The following is a 16,938-nucleotide window of genomic DNA, read 5'->3' on the forward strand; positions in this document are numbered from 1 at the left end:
AAGAGAAAATTGAGTGTCTGACATAAAGTCAGAGGATGGTAGGCTTCTGCTTCGGCAATCTCCTCTGACATCATCCTTCTGAACCTGTTCAGACACTTCGAAGTTAACTCATAAGTGAATGTGTCACAACATTTATATCCACAGCTCCAAAAAATTGAAGGGGTTCTTCCCTTTAAGAAAATACCAGTCCCCAGGTGAAATTGATATTTAAAAAAAAAAAACGCACTCTACTCACCCTCCCCAGGTCCAACGCTGACTCTCTGTAGCTGCTCACTCTATGTGAACACGGTCTAACTGTTCAAGCAAAGTGAATGTGATTTCACGAAAACTCTGCCCCCTGTGGGTCTAAAAACGCTAATGAGCTGTGCAGTTTTTAGGTGTTTTTTTTTTCTCTATAGGCTTCTATGTGGAGCCTTAAAAAACCTAAGTAAAAAAAAAAATTGCATTTTAAAGTTCAGAATAAAAGCTTTTCTGGACTATTAAAAAAGCTGCTTCACATCTGCACCAAAAACGTATCAATTAAGGGGAGAAAAGGCAAAAAAAAAAACCCTAAGCCAAAGCGCATCAAAGAAGATTGTCATTGCTCGGTGTGGTGTGGATACCGCCAAAAACAGGCAGTTAAAAAGCGGAAAAAAAAAAAATGCTATTACACTATTAAACCTTTTTTATGGATTTAATGGAGGAAAAACATTTATCACATCATTTTGTATCCCATTTACCGATCACCGTAAATATCCGTTCACTGTATTGGACGAGTTGTTTCTGTTATTTCCTGATCTGGGAAGTTTGTTTTTAAAGAGCAGTTTTATGGTAAAAAAAATCTTAGTTTTTTCCCCCTCTAGAATACAGGTACACAGAAGTACACTGGTATATAGAGATGTATCTTTGTGTACCTGTACTATCTGCTTGCACGTTCCAGTACAGAACATTCTCCTACACTGAGAAGTGCAGTTTTTGTTAGTGCCTACAATGATGCAGGCTGTGAGTTGGAACCCTGGGGAGACCAAATCTGAAGAAAAGAGGAGAATTGTTTATTTAATAGAATATAAGCATGTGCAGAGCAGAGATGCCGGCCCTAGTAACCAGGGAGAAGCTACAGAGCAAGAAAGAAATTGAAGTCGGGACGCGGCCTCGACCTTCTGGGACAGCGGGACAGCGGGACAGCTCCCTCAAATCTAGCCCGTCCCGGAACATTTGGGAGTTCTGGATACGGATCATGTGACTGGGTTGATACCTTTCTACGGTCCTCTCCAGGTCTCCTCTCCTTATGAGACTGTGTTAAGAGACACAGCAAACCTTCTAGCAATGGCACTTATAGATGTGCCATACTGGTGAAACTGGACTACCTGCGCAAACATAATGGGCTACCTCATGAGACTAACAAAACTTTGGGGGGGTTCCTGCACCTGTTGTCCCTTTTTGTCACCAAAGCACCCCATTCTTCCAGGGGCTCCATAAATGTCTTTATTAATAACACTCCTTTACCATTTCCACCAATATGGAGAAGCGTCAGGGGTTGCGGTCGTCCATTTTGCTGCGCACTCCCTGTACAGAGCGGACCATGAAGAAGTTGCATTTCTGGCGGGAACAGCAAAATATTTCACTTAGGAGTTAAATGCCTGAACAGGTAGAACAGGATGATGTAACAGGAGGCTGGAAGAGCAAAAGTCCGAAATCCCTCTGCGGATATGAGACTTTCACTTTCCTCTTTCCGTACATTCCAGGTGCATAGTATACGTCATCTATTACTACGCCGGTGATGTGTTTTGCATGGAGCTTTGGATCTTGCTCTTTGGCCGCCATTACTTGCACATGTGATCTGGCTGGACACAGCATAGTACGCAGTTTCTGGTCCATTCGAGCAGATTTGGCAGCATATTTCACGATACAAACCACATATGTTATTAAACAGATCTCTTAGAACTGATAAGGCTGGGGTACTTCCTTTGAAAATCCATAAGAGGATCCTTTTTGAAAAGCTTTTTCCCTCCTGGGATTAAAATGAGCTCTAGTTTAATTAAGCTAATTTTAATATCAAAATTATAAAGATTGTGTAGCCATGAGATGTCAAAGTAAGTACATCAGCCTCATCTGGTCTAAAGATCTATGTAATAATCTATATACTTTGGTGATAGATCCTTTTATAAGGTGATGTTCCACCTTCTGACACAATGTTGTCCTTAGGTCTAACATCCTGTTACAACTGATTATGAGATCGGTGGCGTCCGGCACCCCCAAACGATCAGCATGAAATCGACTCCAGTGATGGCCGGATATAAGCGATGTATGGGGCAGAACACAGTAGCCATGTACGTTGCTTAGTGGTCAATGCACCTTATTTCCTATTCCATTGATTAAGTGCAGCGGCCCCTAAACAGCGTACGGGGCTACTGTGATATGCCCCATAGAGTTCAGTGATACAATTCTGCTTTCCTCCAGCCGCCACTAGGGGGAGCTTGCTGCATATTGTGCTATTATTGAGTTCAATGTATACACAGTATGTCAGAAAGCTCCCCCTAGTGGTGACTGGTGACAGTGAGAATTCCATCATTTAGCTATATGGCTGTGCGCAGGAGATGGAAAAAAAGAACTGCAACCTCAGAATTTTTGACTCATTTAAATATTAAAAAAATAATTTAAGTTTGGACCTTCACTTTAAGAAACACAAACCAGTGTGTGCTAGTGAATCCGCTGAGAACTAGAGCCAAGTGCAGCAGGGTCAGCCTTAGGGGTGTGTGACATGTTACTAACAAGTGATGCCACCACCATATAACAGTAATATTTAGACTATTGCTGATATTTGGTCACTGTGCGGTGGTATGCTTTGAGCACTGTATGGCGGTACTTACTTAGGATTTGGCACAAGTGTGTGATGTTGGATGTTATTTAGTATTGCTATCAAGGAAACTATATGACGCCGTACTATATGACCCTTATATAATTAGGCTCTGTATAGGGGGAGCCACCTGACGATATTATACAGGACACCGTGCACCATAAGGCCTGCCCAGAGTGCTACCTGTAAAGGAAGCAGTCCTCACATCCCGTATGCATGACATTTCAGCCGATATCGCTGCTCCATGGAGTTACAGGATGTCCAACCCGAAGCTCAAGGAGCTCATTGACCTGTTATTGCCCCCCAAAAAATAAGTCATAACTTGCTCATTGCTCGAGGTTGGACTACTAGGACCCCTCCGAGACCGGGGCTCTGGAACCCTGAGAACAAAGTCCCGTCCTGAATGGAGTGGATGTGTGAATGCTTAGCCTCTCTTCCATTCATTGACTATGGGACTGAGGAAACAATCCTATAGCCAATGAAAGAAGTGGCGGCCAAGCATACGCGCCTCCTCTCCATGCAGGGTGGGCTGCAGAGCTCCGTTCCCAGGGTTTCTGAGCTCTGATCTTGGGATTGCTGGAGATCCCAGCGATTGGACTTTTCAGGAATAACCCTTCACATACAGTCGCCGTTGCAGGCAGCGTTGTTCTTCGTCGATAAAACCTCAGTGTTTCTCCAGATTCCCATTTCACCTGCTCTCTTCGTCAATCGCTGGTGTTTTTGTTTCCTGCAGCGAAGAGCAAATATGTGCGAGCCACGAGGCTGACATGAAGACCTTTGGTATGTAGCCGGAGGAGGAGATCGGGCTTTGACAGGCGCAGGCTGCGACCGACACACCTGACGTCACCTGCTCACCTGGAAAGAAAGTGAAACCTGTCGAGAAGTTCCCTAACAACAATGCGGTTCCCATTCTCCTTTAAGTTACATCACCAAAGAAATCTGGAAGATATCCTGAAAGTGAATTCAATTTTCCCCGGGAGCATGGAGTATAAAAGAAGCAACATGGAGCATCCTACACCAAACCCACCACAATGCGCCCTACAAGAGCAGGTGAGGGGTCCGCACCGTCATACTGGACAATGCATTATAACCTTTGGGTATTTGGGCTTATTTTTGCCCTTCTTATTTGCAGATATGGCTGCCATCGTCAGAACTGTGGTTCCTCTTGCCCTGTATTTTGCGAGCCTGCAGGACGTGGCCGAGGGTCATCCGATCCAGAATCACTGTCATATGTCTAAATATAAAAAGATGCAACCGAGCGCCATGTCACCGGCCCGAAAACTCCAGAACTTACAGGTGAGTGGAGATCAGGGGTTGGAATGAGGGTGCGAAACGGACGGTCAACGAGGTGCAAGTCCCACATAACTGTGATGTCCATAGACGGCAATGGCGGATACTTTTTTTAGGAATTCACCCGGGACCCCCCTCTATATGGGGGGCTGCTAACAAGCTGGAGAGATCCTGTATAACCCTTTTTTGCAATGGCCCCAAGTAATTCTATATTTCCCCTGTCTAGACGGTTGCAGTGGACAATGATTCCCAGGATAAAAATTGGGGTCTCGAGGTGAATCCCTGGGATTGCTAGTGATAAGAAAATCCCTATAAATGTGCGATCAGCCCCCAAAAGTAGATTATAAAAAAAATCCCATTGTGTAGATGACCCTCTGAGAACCCGAGTACTTGTGTATAATGCATGGAAGGACATCGGACGTGTTTATCGGATCTGATCCTCGCTCTTTTCCCGCAGCACAAGAAGTCGTCGTGCCACCACGGCCTCCGCCTGAAACACTTCGAGGACTGCGATATAAAGGTAAGGAGCTTAATCTTCGTCCATTATACCAAATGTGTAGCAGGACCCCCGACCACTATAATGGCGACTTGTACGGGTGCGACGGCGATCCCTACACCCTCTATAGCTATGCTCCAATGTCCAGGGAAGCTGAGGACCTAAGAAATGGCTCCCGGGGCAGGGATCCGGGTCTAGACAGAGTTATTATATAGTCAGGATTCAAATAACAACATTCCCACCGTGAGCTTTTGGGGAGTTTTTGACGCTGCAAAATTTCTGCACCTATTGTGTAAATTCAGTTACTCGCGGTTTTTTGCTGCATTTTTCACTGCTGTTTTCTATCTTCTTTTTGATGCTGCGATTTTTTTAATCTTTTTTCGGTGTGTCATGCTTTAAGGAAAGTGGCTTTGTTTTTGATACTTCCTGGTATGCAAATGAATATTTACCATATTTTTCAGACTATAAGACGCACTTTTTTCTCCAAACAATTTGGGTGCAAATGGGGGTGCGTCTTATAGTCTGAATATACTTACAAATAGTGTGGCGGCAGCAGGAGTCGGGTGATTCTGCGGCGGTCCCGGACCGTGCAGGGCGACAATCACACTCCCTTACCAGGCTGGTGTGTTGGGTCTCTTCGGCGCGCTGTGGTGCGGGGTGGCTCCTCCGGCATTTTGTGAAAGGCCCTCACATATCCATTGCTGCGATGCGGTGGCCTCCGGGAAAATGGCCGCTGGAGGCCGGCGCATGCTCACATTTAGATCTCTTGGGATGAGATCTCATTGCCGAGATCTCAATCTGAGCATGCACCGCCCCCCGGCGGCCATTTTCCCGGAGGCCACCGCATTGCAGCAATGGATATGCCGCGGCCTTCAAGCTTTCACAAAATGCCGGCGAAGCCCCCCGAACCATAGAGCGCCGAAGAGACCTTCCGCACCAGCCTGGGATGGAATTTCCTGGAGGCCACCGCATTACAGCAATGTGCGAGGGCCTCAGGGCTTTCACAAAATGCCGAGTACCGCCGAACCGGTATGGGATGATGGGAGTCATATTGCCGGACCACCGAACACTTCCTGTGACCACGCTCCACCAGCGCTGCCGATCCCCCCCGGTAAGCTGAATTTGGAGTGTAAGACGGACCCCCATTTGACACATTCATTTTTTTCCCCTGTTTTCCTTCTGAAAATTTGTGGTGCGTCTTATAGTCCGAAAAATACGGCACCTGCAGATTTTCCGCATCTAATATAAGTCTATGGGGAAAATCTGCACGGAAAACTCAGCGTACCGCAACAGAAGTTGACACGCCACAGATTTGAAACATGCACCGCGGGACAGTTTACGCTGAGTAAAGAAGAAGCGCAACGGGCGGGAGATTTCTATAAATCCCATCCACTTTGCTGGAGCCGCAGCAAAAACACGCACCAAAAATAGTTGATCAGATTTCTGATACAGAGCTCCAAACCCTCTGCATTAGTAGAACATGCATTAGCAGAAGAAGAAAAAAAGTTGAATACCAGCACCAGCCACTAGAGGGAGCTTCAATGTTTCACATTGACTTCAATATTAAGGCAGTAAATAAGCTCCCTCTAGTGGCGGCCACGGGTATCTAATATGTCATCTTTAATTCTATTGCTAGTTGCAAAATGAGTTAACTGAGAATCCATCAGTGAGCTCAGTTTGTAACTCATTTCGACTTATGACCAAAGACCACATCAAAGTTAAATGTGTGGGGAAAAAAAGAGCTTTGTAAATGCTAAAGGGTGCAAAATATTTACTGAATCCCAGTTAAAAAATGATCTTTAGCTGAAAGTAACGGCATTTAAGTAAAATAAAATGTAATGTCCCTAGAGGTGGACAAACCCTTTAAGATGATAAGTAAGTGGTAAATGTTCCATAGTGTGTCCTAATTATTGCATATGTCTCCGCAGGGCAGAGACAGACTGATGCTCACCTTATACCGGGTGTCACTGGTCGTCAACGTGCTGGAAAATATGAACAAGACCGAACTCGTAAAGCAAAATCTGAAAGCTTTCTCCATTCTCGAGTCGGACCTGATGAATTGTGTAAGTGCAGAAACATTGCAGATATCTCTCGTACAGGTGACCTAGACAAGGTGTATGGAATAAGCTTGCTCTTGGAGTGAATTTTTTTGTGTGCTCAGTGGCTAAGAGCCCCATTCTGTGATGTTAGTCAATCAGTCCCTGGTGCCTCGTGTTCTTGTGACCGATATTAGTGCTTCGGTCCATAGTGTCCAGTGATTTCACACCATAGTCACTGGCCTCTAAGTTATGGTGACCCAGTGCGTGGTGTTCAGTGGGTAAGTGCTCCAGTCCATATTGTCCAGTGTTTTAACACCCCTAGTCCAAAGTAATATGGTGTCTCAGTCTCTGGTGTTTAGTAGTTAAGTGCACCTGCCCATAGTGTCCTGTGTTTTACTACCCTTTTCCTCAGTTTCTGGTGCCATGGTGACCCAGTGCATGATGTTCAGTGGATAAGTGATCTGGTCCATAGTATCCATAGTTTCAACACCCTGGATCCTAGTGTCTAGTGTCATGGTGACCCACTCTGTAACATTCAATGGATTAGTGTTCCACTTAATAGTATCTGGTCTTTCATTGCCCTTGTCCCTGGTGTCTAGTGTTGTGGCGAGCAAGTCTAGTCTTTAATACTCAGTGGCTAAGTGCTCCAGTCCATATTATTCTGAGCTTTAGTACCATGGTGTCTAGTGTTATAGTGAGCCATTCTTCATTGTTCAGTAGATAAATGTTCCATAGTAATCAGCCCTGATGTTTAGTGTCATAGTGATCCAGTGTCTGGTGTTCAGTGAATAAGTGCTCTGGTCCAGTACGCCCCAGTACTAGATCCTAGTGTCTAGTGTTATGGTGACCCACTCTGTAACATTCAATGGATTAGTGTTCCACTTAATAATATCAGGTCTTTCATTGCCCTTGTCCCTGGTGTCTAGTGTTGTGGTGAGAAAGTCTAGTCTTTAATACTCAGTGGGTAAGTGCTCCAGTCCATATTATTCTGAGCTTTAGTACCCTGGTGTCTAGTCTTATTATAGTGAGTCATTCTTCATTGTTCAGTAGATAAATGTTCCATAGTAATCAGCCCTGATGTTTAGTGTCATAGTGATCCAGTTTCTGGGGTTCAGTGAATAAGTGCTCTGGTCCATAGTACCCCCCAGTACTAGATCCTAGTGTCTAGTGTTATGGTGACCCACTCTGTAACATTCAATGGATTAGTGTTCCACTTAATAGTATCTGGTCTTTCATTGCCCTTGTCCCTGGTGTCTAGTGTTGTGGTGAGAAAGTCTAGTCTTTAATACTCAGTGGGTAAGTGCTCCAGTCCATATTATTCTGAGCTTTAGTACCATGGTGTCTAGTGTTATTATAGTGAGCCATTGTTCAGTAGATAAATGTTCCATAGTAATCAGCCCTGATGTTTAGTGTCATAGTGATCCAGTCTGGTGTTCAGTGAATAAGTGCTCTGGTCCATAGTACCCCCCAGTACTAGATCCTAGTGTTTAGTGTTATGGTGACCCAGACTCGAAGATTCGGTGGATAAATGCTCCAGTTCATAGTATTTAGTGTGTCACTATCCTTGCCCCTGGTGTCTAGTGCTGTAGTGAGCCAGTCTTCAGTGGATAAGTGCTCCAGTTCTTAGTGTCCTATTTTTAATTACATAGTCCCTGGTGTCTGTTAATCAGTGGATTTGTGCTTTGGTCTAAAGTATCCATAGTTTCAACTCCACAGACCTTCTTGTCTAATACTATGCTGACCTGATACCCTGGTGGCCCAGTGGGTACGTGCTCCAGGTCATAGTGTTCAGAGTTTTAACATTCTAGTCCCTCGTGTATAGTGTAATGGTGACAGTCTCTGTTATTTTGGTGAATAAGTGTTCCGGTCACTAGAACCCATGGTTTTAACACCCTAGTCCTACTCTGGTACCTGCTGTGTGTCGTTGGCTTTCCTGCCCCCCTCTGGCATTGAGCATGTCCTTTCCTGTCTGACATCCCCATACACATCAGATTGGTGAGGTTGGCCATCAGTAATCCCATCTGCAGTTTTTCGTTAATCCTCTATGTTTTTACCGATACCTCAGAAAGCTTTTATTGATATGAGTAATGCACGGGTTTGAGTGACGTTGGTTCCTTGTCATTTTGGAGAAAGTATCATTTTACCATCTTTATTCTTTTCCAGGAAATGGAGAAATCCCCAGAGTTGAAGAACTGTCGGCATCATCTCAAGCAATACAGAGAGACGGTAAATATTTACTGCCGGAAACGGAGGGAACTCCGCACATCGGTTTAGTCATTACCTAGCATTCCCCACGTTGTACGATTCCTCTGTTATTCCTCTTAGAAAAATGTATGAAAAAATTGACAATTGGGTGTTACCGTTCCCCTCTTTCCAAAGGGGCGTGTCCCTACACAGTCTGATGTCAGCACTCACTGAACAGCTATAGGAACATGCTACCAAGTGGTAATACCCTTATATCAATTTATTCATATTTAGGGGGAGGGATAACAGAGAAGAACTGGTCTATCTTGGAGAAGATTTACTAAAATAGTCCTTTTTAAGCTTAGTCATAGATATAAGTTTGGGTTTTTTGAAGCCTTTTTAAGAGTTTTTGAGACAAGTGTCACCCAAGATGACTGGTGGAGACAGATAACCATATAATATGTATGAGAACTGTCATTTCGACAGTCAGAAGTTTACATTAGTGGGTGTCTGAATGCCAAGACCTCCACCGATCTGTGAAATGAAAGGGCAGAAGTGTTCAGCCAAGCTATGCTCTCCTTCAAGGGGACATGTCACTTGCCATAAATATGTAATTTTTTTTATCTCGTGTAAGTGCTGCTGTTCTCCTGAATCCGGCGATGTTTTTCTCTTGTTCCTGCTCCTCTCCGTTCCTGAGATATGGCCTCTTCTTCTCTGTATATACTCTTGCTAGCCAACTGGGCGCGTTCCTTAAGAATATGCCCAAAAAAGGAGTTGGTCACCACGCCCACCTGGAAAAAAAAGAGCTTTATACACAGAAAAGAGGGGGCCATATCTCAGGAACGGAGAGGCGCAGGAAGAAAAGAAAAACATCGCCGGATTCAGGAAAACGGCGGCTTTCACACCAGGTAAAAAAATTACCTATTTCTGACAAATGACAGGTTCCCTTTAACACAGATATTCTATCGAGTCCATCTTCAGTTCAGAGGAGTGGAGGGCACAGTGATCGGTGAGGGTCCGAGATCTCCGCGGACACCCACCATTCAAAGCTTCTGACACGTCTCTGATATGCAAAAAGGTGTTTTTTGTCTTTTTCTTTAATTTTTACATGAGTGGAAATTGTGCAAAAATGTTGCCACTTTTCCGCCATTTCTGTGGTCAAAATCCGCACGACTTATTCACTTTAATATGGGCATGAACCTAATAAATGAAAAATTAATTGAAACTATCATTATTAACGCGCTTCTTGTTTTCTCCTAAATTTAGGTGACCCAAGAGTGTCTGAAAAATGACGTTCTCACCAGCCTGGTTTGGATTTTAACAGAAGATATGGGGCAACTGATTCATGGGGGCCAAAGCCCCGAAGAAATGATAAAGGCAGATCTCCATGTCACTGCCAAACCACCTCCTGCAAAGAAACAAAAAGGCAAAAGGAAGAAGAAAGGCAAGAAAACGAAAAAGAAGGCCGACTGAAAACATCCCCACGGGAAGACAAAAAGAACAATTCCAGCTGTCCAAGCAGCCAGAATTATTTTATAAAGGAGGCCGAACTCTGTTGCTATGGGTGACATATAGTGTTGCTAAGGCTGACGATGTCCCACATTTTATAGGCCTAATTTTTTAAATTGTCTCCGTGTTGCCCCCTAGCAACCAATCACAGCTTATCTTTCATTTTGAAAACAACTTTGGTTAAATGAAAGCTGCGTTGTGATTGGTTGCTATGTTTACCATCAAAATCAAAAGTTGGATGATATACAAAAATGAACAAAGGTCGTGAAGACGTTATATTTCCGCTATCGAGCTGTGAAGGACACGATATTTCACTCAGTGACTTTTATATTAATGATATGTATTTATTAATAATAATAATTTAATTGTTGAGTTAGGATGCCATTTCCTAACACAATGTATTTATATATAATATATTATAATGTATTAAATATATTTATATTTTTATGTATATCTATTATAAAAATTAAATTATTAGAATTTTTCATCAGTTGTTTGAATCTTGTTACCAGAAGGGGAAATGGGGCCGGATATTTTGTAAAATGTTTTTGGTGTGAAAAGTTTTGTAGTTTCCTGATATTTGAAAGGATCGTCAAGTGTAGCAGCATTTATTATAGGGGAGCGTCTTTTTCTGAGAGTCAAAAACTTCCATTTTCTCCTAGCAGAAAACACTTTAGGAATCAATATTTTTCTCTGGATGTTTGTACACCGGAAGCTTTTATTTAGTTATTTATTGTCATTTCCTGAGATTTTTTTCCTCCTGGTTTTTTTTTTTTTTTTTTTTCATTTTTTTGGGTAGCGTTTTTTTTTACTGGCATTTTTAGATTTATTTTTTTTAATCCATAAGACATGTTGCATAAATACTGCATTTTTCCGATGATTCCTTTTTGTGCTGAAGTGGATGTCAGTGGCATAACTAGAGTCCGATGGGCCCCCGGTGCAAGATACACACAAAATACATATAACGTCCCTCGTCCTGGTATATGTCCCTTAGGCCGGGAACACACATACGCGAGATACGGCCGAGTCTCGCAGGTGAAATCCCTCCTCTGGCGCCGGCACTCCGGAGCGGAGCGTGCAGCTCGATGTATTGCTGTGTGGATGCACGCTCCTGCAGCGCCCCAGAGATCTGGTCGTTGCAGTATGACACTCTGCCACTAAGGGGAGTGATGGTACGTCTGATGGCACTGAAGGAGTTCTCCTGACCAGGTATCACCAGCACACATTACACTTCACACTCCGGCCACTAGGGGGAGCAAAAGGCTTTATTTATTGGGCCCCTCCTCACACTGGTAAAACTAGGGGTTGGATAGAAAGTTAGTCAGAAGCTGACTGGGTTGGATTCAGGCAACATCCCGTGGCAGGGGGTGTTGCAGGGAGAAGACACAGGGGGGGTCCCTGTCAGGCGTGGGAACCTGGCAGGTGCCTAGCGAACAGAACAGAACGTAACGGAATCGCGCCTGCACACCCCGCGGCGGTATCCTAAGAAAGAGACAAGAAGGGAAGGATATTGTGGAACAGTGTAAACGAGATCTAGCAAAAAGGAGTACCAGTAGGAGTCGTGCCGTGAGACCGAGGCAACATCCTACTGAGGCGCGTAGCCGGTGGCCGGAACACTGCGGAAGTAACTGACTCTAGGCCTTACTTCAAACTCCGCAGGACAGTTAATTATAGGTTGGCTGTCTACCTTAAATTTCCTAAGAAGACATAGGGGGCAACATTGGGAGAGGGGCGTCTCTAGGGTCCCGGAAGACCTCCAAGCCTTCCCGTCATACGGGTGCGTCCTAGCCATAACATACTGGGGGATGAGAAACTAGCAACATCTGGAACCAAAGAGAGAGAGAGCTGTAGAGAACGAACGAGAACAGCAGTTGTGAAGGCTATTCCGAATGCTCAGCAGGGTAGGACTACAACACACAGGCGCTAGTGGTGGGCAACGATTTCCATCTGCGAGGGAAACTCGGGAAGTGCCCATCAGACCGGCCGGTCTCTGATAGCCCTGTTAAACGTACTCTGGATTGAGGATCCTGAAGTCTACAGTAAAGAGGTAAAGAGACTGCAACCTTGTGTCCTCGTTATTGCCTGCACCTCACACCATCACCATCCACCTTACTGGGAAGCCCTGGGGACATACTTCACCTGTGGGAAGGTATACCATCCAGCTGCCATTCCATCACCCCAGCGGACACCACAGCAGCGTCGGTCACCCTGACCGAACACCACAGGTGGCGTCACGAACCCCTGACAGACTGCACCACCTTTATTGGACGCCCCTTAGCAGGGTCGCGGACCGGGTCTAGCCACCGTGACAGCTTCAGAACCGAAGCAGAGAGGCCCGGTACCGAGAACTCGTGGCCCTGTGTCTGGGGGCGATCCAACTTGGCATCACGAACAGGATCGTACTTAAGCCTAAGAAGACATAGGGGGCAACATTGGGAGAGGGGCGTCTCTAGGGTCCCGGAAGACCTCCAAGCCTTCCCGTCATACGGTGCGTCCTAGCCAAAACATACTGGGGGACGAGAAACTAGCAACATCTGGAACTAAAGAGAGAGAGAGAGCTGTAAAGAACGAACGAAACAAGAACAGCAGTTGTGAGGACTATTCCGAATGCTCAGCAGGGAAGCACTACAACACACAGGTGCTAGTGGTGGGCAACGATTTCCATCAGCGAGGGAAACTCTGGATGTGCCCATCAGACCGGCCGGTCTCTGATAGCCCTGTTAAACATGCTCTGGATTGAGGATCCTGAAGTCTTCAGTAAAGAGGTAAATAGACTGCAACCTTGTGTCCTCGTTATTGACTGCACCTCACGCCATCACCATCCACCTTATTGGGAAGCCCTGGGGACATACTTCACCTGTGGGAAGGTATACCATCCAGCTGCCATTCCATCACCCCAGCGGACCCCACAGCAGCGTCGGTCACCCTGACCGAACACCACAGGTGGCGTCACAAACCCCTGACAGACTGTACCACCTTTATTGGACGCCCCTTAGCAGGGTCGCGGACCGGGTCTAGCCACCGTGACAGCTTCAGAACCGAAGCAGAGAGGCCCGGTACCGAGAACTCGTGGCCCTGTGTCTGGGGGCGATCCACTCCGCTCCGGAATGCCGGCACCAGAGCAGGGTTTTCACCTGCGAGACTCGGCCATATCTCGCGTATGTGTGATCCCGGCCTTATCCTGGGACCCATCCTGGTATAGACATATCCCCCATCCTGGTATATATCCTGTAATATGTCCACTATCCTGGGGCCCATCCTGATATATATATATCCTTTATCCTGGCCCATCCTCATACATACGGTATATCCCCATCCCTGATATAGAGGAAAAAAAACAACCAGCACTCCTAATGTGAACACGTGCACGCTGCAAACTGCATCATATAGATTAAAAAGAACATAGCAGCACATGTGCATGAATCTAGGCCATGTGAAAACACAGACAAATATTCAATATAGATTATACTTCTCAAAAATATTTTTTCACAAAATGCGCTGAGAACCTTCATTTCATCTATTACTGTAAGTTTTATGAAAAACATTTTTGGGGGAAGTCTATATTGAATATTTGTCTGTGATTTCACATGGCCTTGATTCATGCACATGTGCTGCTGTGTTCTTTTTTATCCATCCCTGATATATATATATATATATATAAAGCTGAATGTGTGTATGTGTGTATGTATGTCCGGGATAGGCATCTGCACCGTCGCAGCTACAGCCACAAAATTTTGCACAGTCACACGTCTGGACCCCGAGAGCGTCATAGGCTATATTGTGAGGCGAAATTTTAACCCCGCGCATTCCAATTCACCAAACAATTTTGCCCCTATCTACATAATGGGGAAAAAAGTGAAAGGAAAAGTGTTGGAGGCGTCGCAGCTACAGCCACAAAATTTTGCACAGTCACACGTCTGGACCCCGAGAGCGTCATAGGCTATATTGTGAGGCGAAATTTTAACCCCGCGCATTCCAATTCACCAAACAATTTTGCCCCCTATCTACATAATGGGGAAAAAAGTGAAAGGAAAAGTGTTGGAGGCGTCGCAGCTACAGCCACAAAATTTTGCACAGTCACACGTCTGGACCCCGAGTGCGTCATAGGCTATGTTGTGAGGTGAAATTTTAACCCCGCGCTTTCCAATTCACCAAACAATTTTGCCCCTATCTACATAATGGGGAAAAAAGTGAAAGGAAAAGTGTTGGAGGCAAATTGACAGCTGCCAGATGTGAACAAGGGGGACTTAAAGAATGAGAGCGATGGCGCCAAAGAGTATATACTGTACAGTTGCTAAGGTGGGGCCCCGACATGGGATACTCACCACACACGGGGATATGAACACACACACAAAATGCGCCACACACTACCACGTGCTTGAACACATATTACCCTCAACACACATTTCACCACACATACACCAACCTCGCCACATAAAAGTCGAAACACAAAAGTCGCCGCTCAAAACTCGCCACGCGCAAATCTCACCACATGCAAAAACTAGGCTCACGCAAAACTCGCCACAAGTGCAAAACTCACCTCATGGAAAACTCGCCACACGCAAAACTTGCACACGCTGAAAAATTGCCACATGTACAAAAGTTGCAACACATGCAAAAGTTGCCTCACACAAAACTTGCACATACTCAAAAGGCACCACACATAAAACTCGCCACACGCAACACTTGGCATGCGCAAAACTTGCTGCACACAACTTGCCACACTAACCTGTCACATGCAACCCGACACACAAAAAGTTGCTACACGCATGTCCCCACACAAAACTCATCTCACAAAAGTCGCTACATGCATGTCGCCACACGCAACTCAACACACACAACTTGACAAACGAAACTCGCCCTAAAACACACACAAGTCTGGTATTATCCTTCAAAAATAAAAATCTGATTAATAAGCAGACAAACTACAAGAGCAACAAATGTACCATATAGGAAATACGGCAGCTGTCAGTCACATGACCTGTCTATTATGTGCATGTGTGAGCTAATATATACAGCCAGGGGGAGGGCTTACTGTTGGCTGGGGATTTATCAGGCTGCCAATTTAGCTTACAAATACTGAGGTAAAAATACTGAGCAAATAACGTGTGAACGAGGTCTAATACAGGAGGAGATGACACACAGGTATATACTATATACAGGGGAGATGACACACAGATATATACTATATACAGGAGAAATGACACACAGGTATATACTATATACAGGCGGAGATGACATACAGGTATATGTTATATATAGAAGATGACATACAGGTATATACTATATACAGGAGAGATGACACACAGGTATATACTATATACAGGAGGAGATGACATACAGGTATATGTTATATATAGAAGATGACATACAGGTATATACTATATACAGGAGGAGATTACACACAGATATATACTATATACAGGGGAGATGACACACAGGTATATACTATATACAGGAGGAGATGACATATAGGTATATACTATATACAGGGGAGATGACACACAGCAGGTATATACTATATACAGGTGAGATGACATACAGGTATATACTATATACAGGAGATGACATACAGGTGTACACTATATATAAGGGAGATGACAAACATGTATATACTGAGGTGAAAATGAGAGGTGTGAGGTAAAAATGAAAAGGTGTGAGTGCAAAATGAGAGGAGTGAGGGAAAATAGTGCAGTGATCGGAAAATGACAGTGACAGATGTGAGGTCGAAATGACAAGTGTTAGGGGGGAATGAGAGGAGTGAGGGAGAAAATGAGAGGTGTGAGGGAGAAAATGAGAGAAGTGATTGGGAAAATGAGAGAAGTGAGGTGCTATAACTAACCACAGATATTTACTATGCCCAGGCAACGCCGGGCTCTTCAGCTAGTATATATATATATATATATATATATATATATATATATAAAATATATAAAGCTGAATGTGTGTGTGTGTGTGTGTGTGTGTGTATGTGTGTATGTCCGGGATTGGCATCTGCACCGTCGCAGCTACAGCCACAAAATTTTGCACAGTCACACGTCTGGACCCCGAGAGCGTCATAGGCTATATTGTGAGGCGAAATTTTAACCCCGCGCGTTTCAATTCACCAAACAATTTTGCCCCTATCTATATAATGGGGAAAAAAGTGAAAGGAAAAGTGTTGGAGGCGTCGCAGCTACAGCAACAAAATTTTGCACAGTCACACGTCTGGACCCTGAGAGCGTCATAGGCTACGTTGTGAGGTGAAATTTTAACCCCGCGCTTTCCAATTCAACAAACAATTTTGCCCCTATCTACATAATGGGGAAAAAAGTGAAAGGAAAAGTGTTGGAGGCGTCGCAGCTACAGAAACAAAATTTTGCACAGTCACACGTCTGGACCCTGAGAGCGTCATAGGCTACGTTGTGAGGTGAAATTTTAACCCCGCGCTTTCCAATTCACCAAACAATTTTGCCCCTATCTACATAATGGGTAAAAAGTTACATGAAAAGTGTTGGAGGCGTCGCAGCTACAGCCACAAAATTTTGCACAGTCACACGTCTGGACCCTGAGAGCGTCATAGGCTATGTTGTGAGGTGAAATTT

At 44.7% G+C, this 16,938-nt stretch overlaps 1 protein-coding gene across 2 annotated transcripts; it reads left to right on the forward strand.

The window, feature by feature from the left end:
* Positions 1 to 2,504: 2,504 nt before the first annotated feature.
* Positions 2,505 to 10,730, forward strand: LOC138667169 (interferon lambda-3-like). Of its 2 annotated transcripts, XM_069755464.1 has the most exons (6): positions 2,505 to 3,886; positions 3,969 to 4,132; positions 4,584 to 4,646; positions 6,551 to 6,685; positions 8,825 to 8,887; positions 10,112 to 10,730. In XM_069755464.1, the coding sequence occupies exons 1-6, from the start codon at positions 3,868 to 3,870 to the stop codon at positions 10,316 to 10,318; spliced, it is 651 nt and encodes a 216-aa protein (XP_069611565.1). In that variant the 5' UTR covers positions 2,505 to 3,867; the 3' UTR covers positions 10,319 to 10,730. The 2 variants fall into 2 exon arrangements, with proteins under 2 accessions (XP_069611565.1, XP_069611564.1); XM_069755463.1 differs by having other exon boundaries at positions 2,505 to 4,132.
* The last annotated feature ends 6,208 nt before the right edge of the window (positions 10,731 to 16,938 follow it).

This window comes from Ranitomeya imitator, chromosome 2, assembly GCF_032444005.1.
Source record: "Ranitomeya imitator isolate aRanImi1 chromosome 2, aRanImi1.pri, whole genome shotgun sequence".
NCBI lineage: Eukaryota > Metazoa > Chordata > Amphibia > Anura > Dendrobatidae > Ranitomeya > Ranitomeya imitator.

Coding starts and splice junctions, on each gene's coding strand:
- LOC138667169 (XM_069755463.1), top strand. CDS start 3,734: ATGCGGTTCCCATTCTCCTTTAAGTTACATCACCAAAGAAATCTGGAA. Junction 4,647..6,550: donor TCGAGGACTGCGATATAAAG/GTAAGGAGCTTA, acceptor ATGTCTCCGCAG/GGCAGAGACAGACTGATGCT. Junction 8,888..10,111: donor TCAAGCAATACAGAGAGACG/GTAAATATTTAC, acceptor TCCTAAATTTAG/GTGACCCAAGAGTGTCTGAA.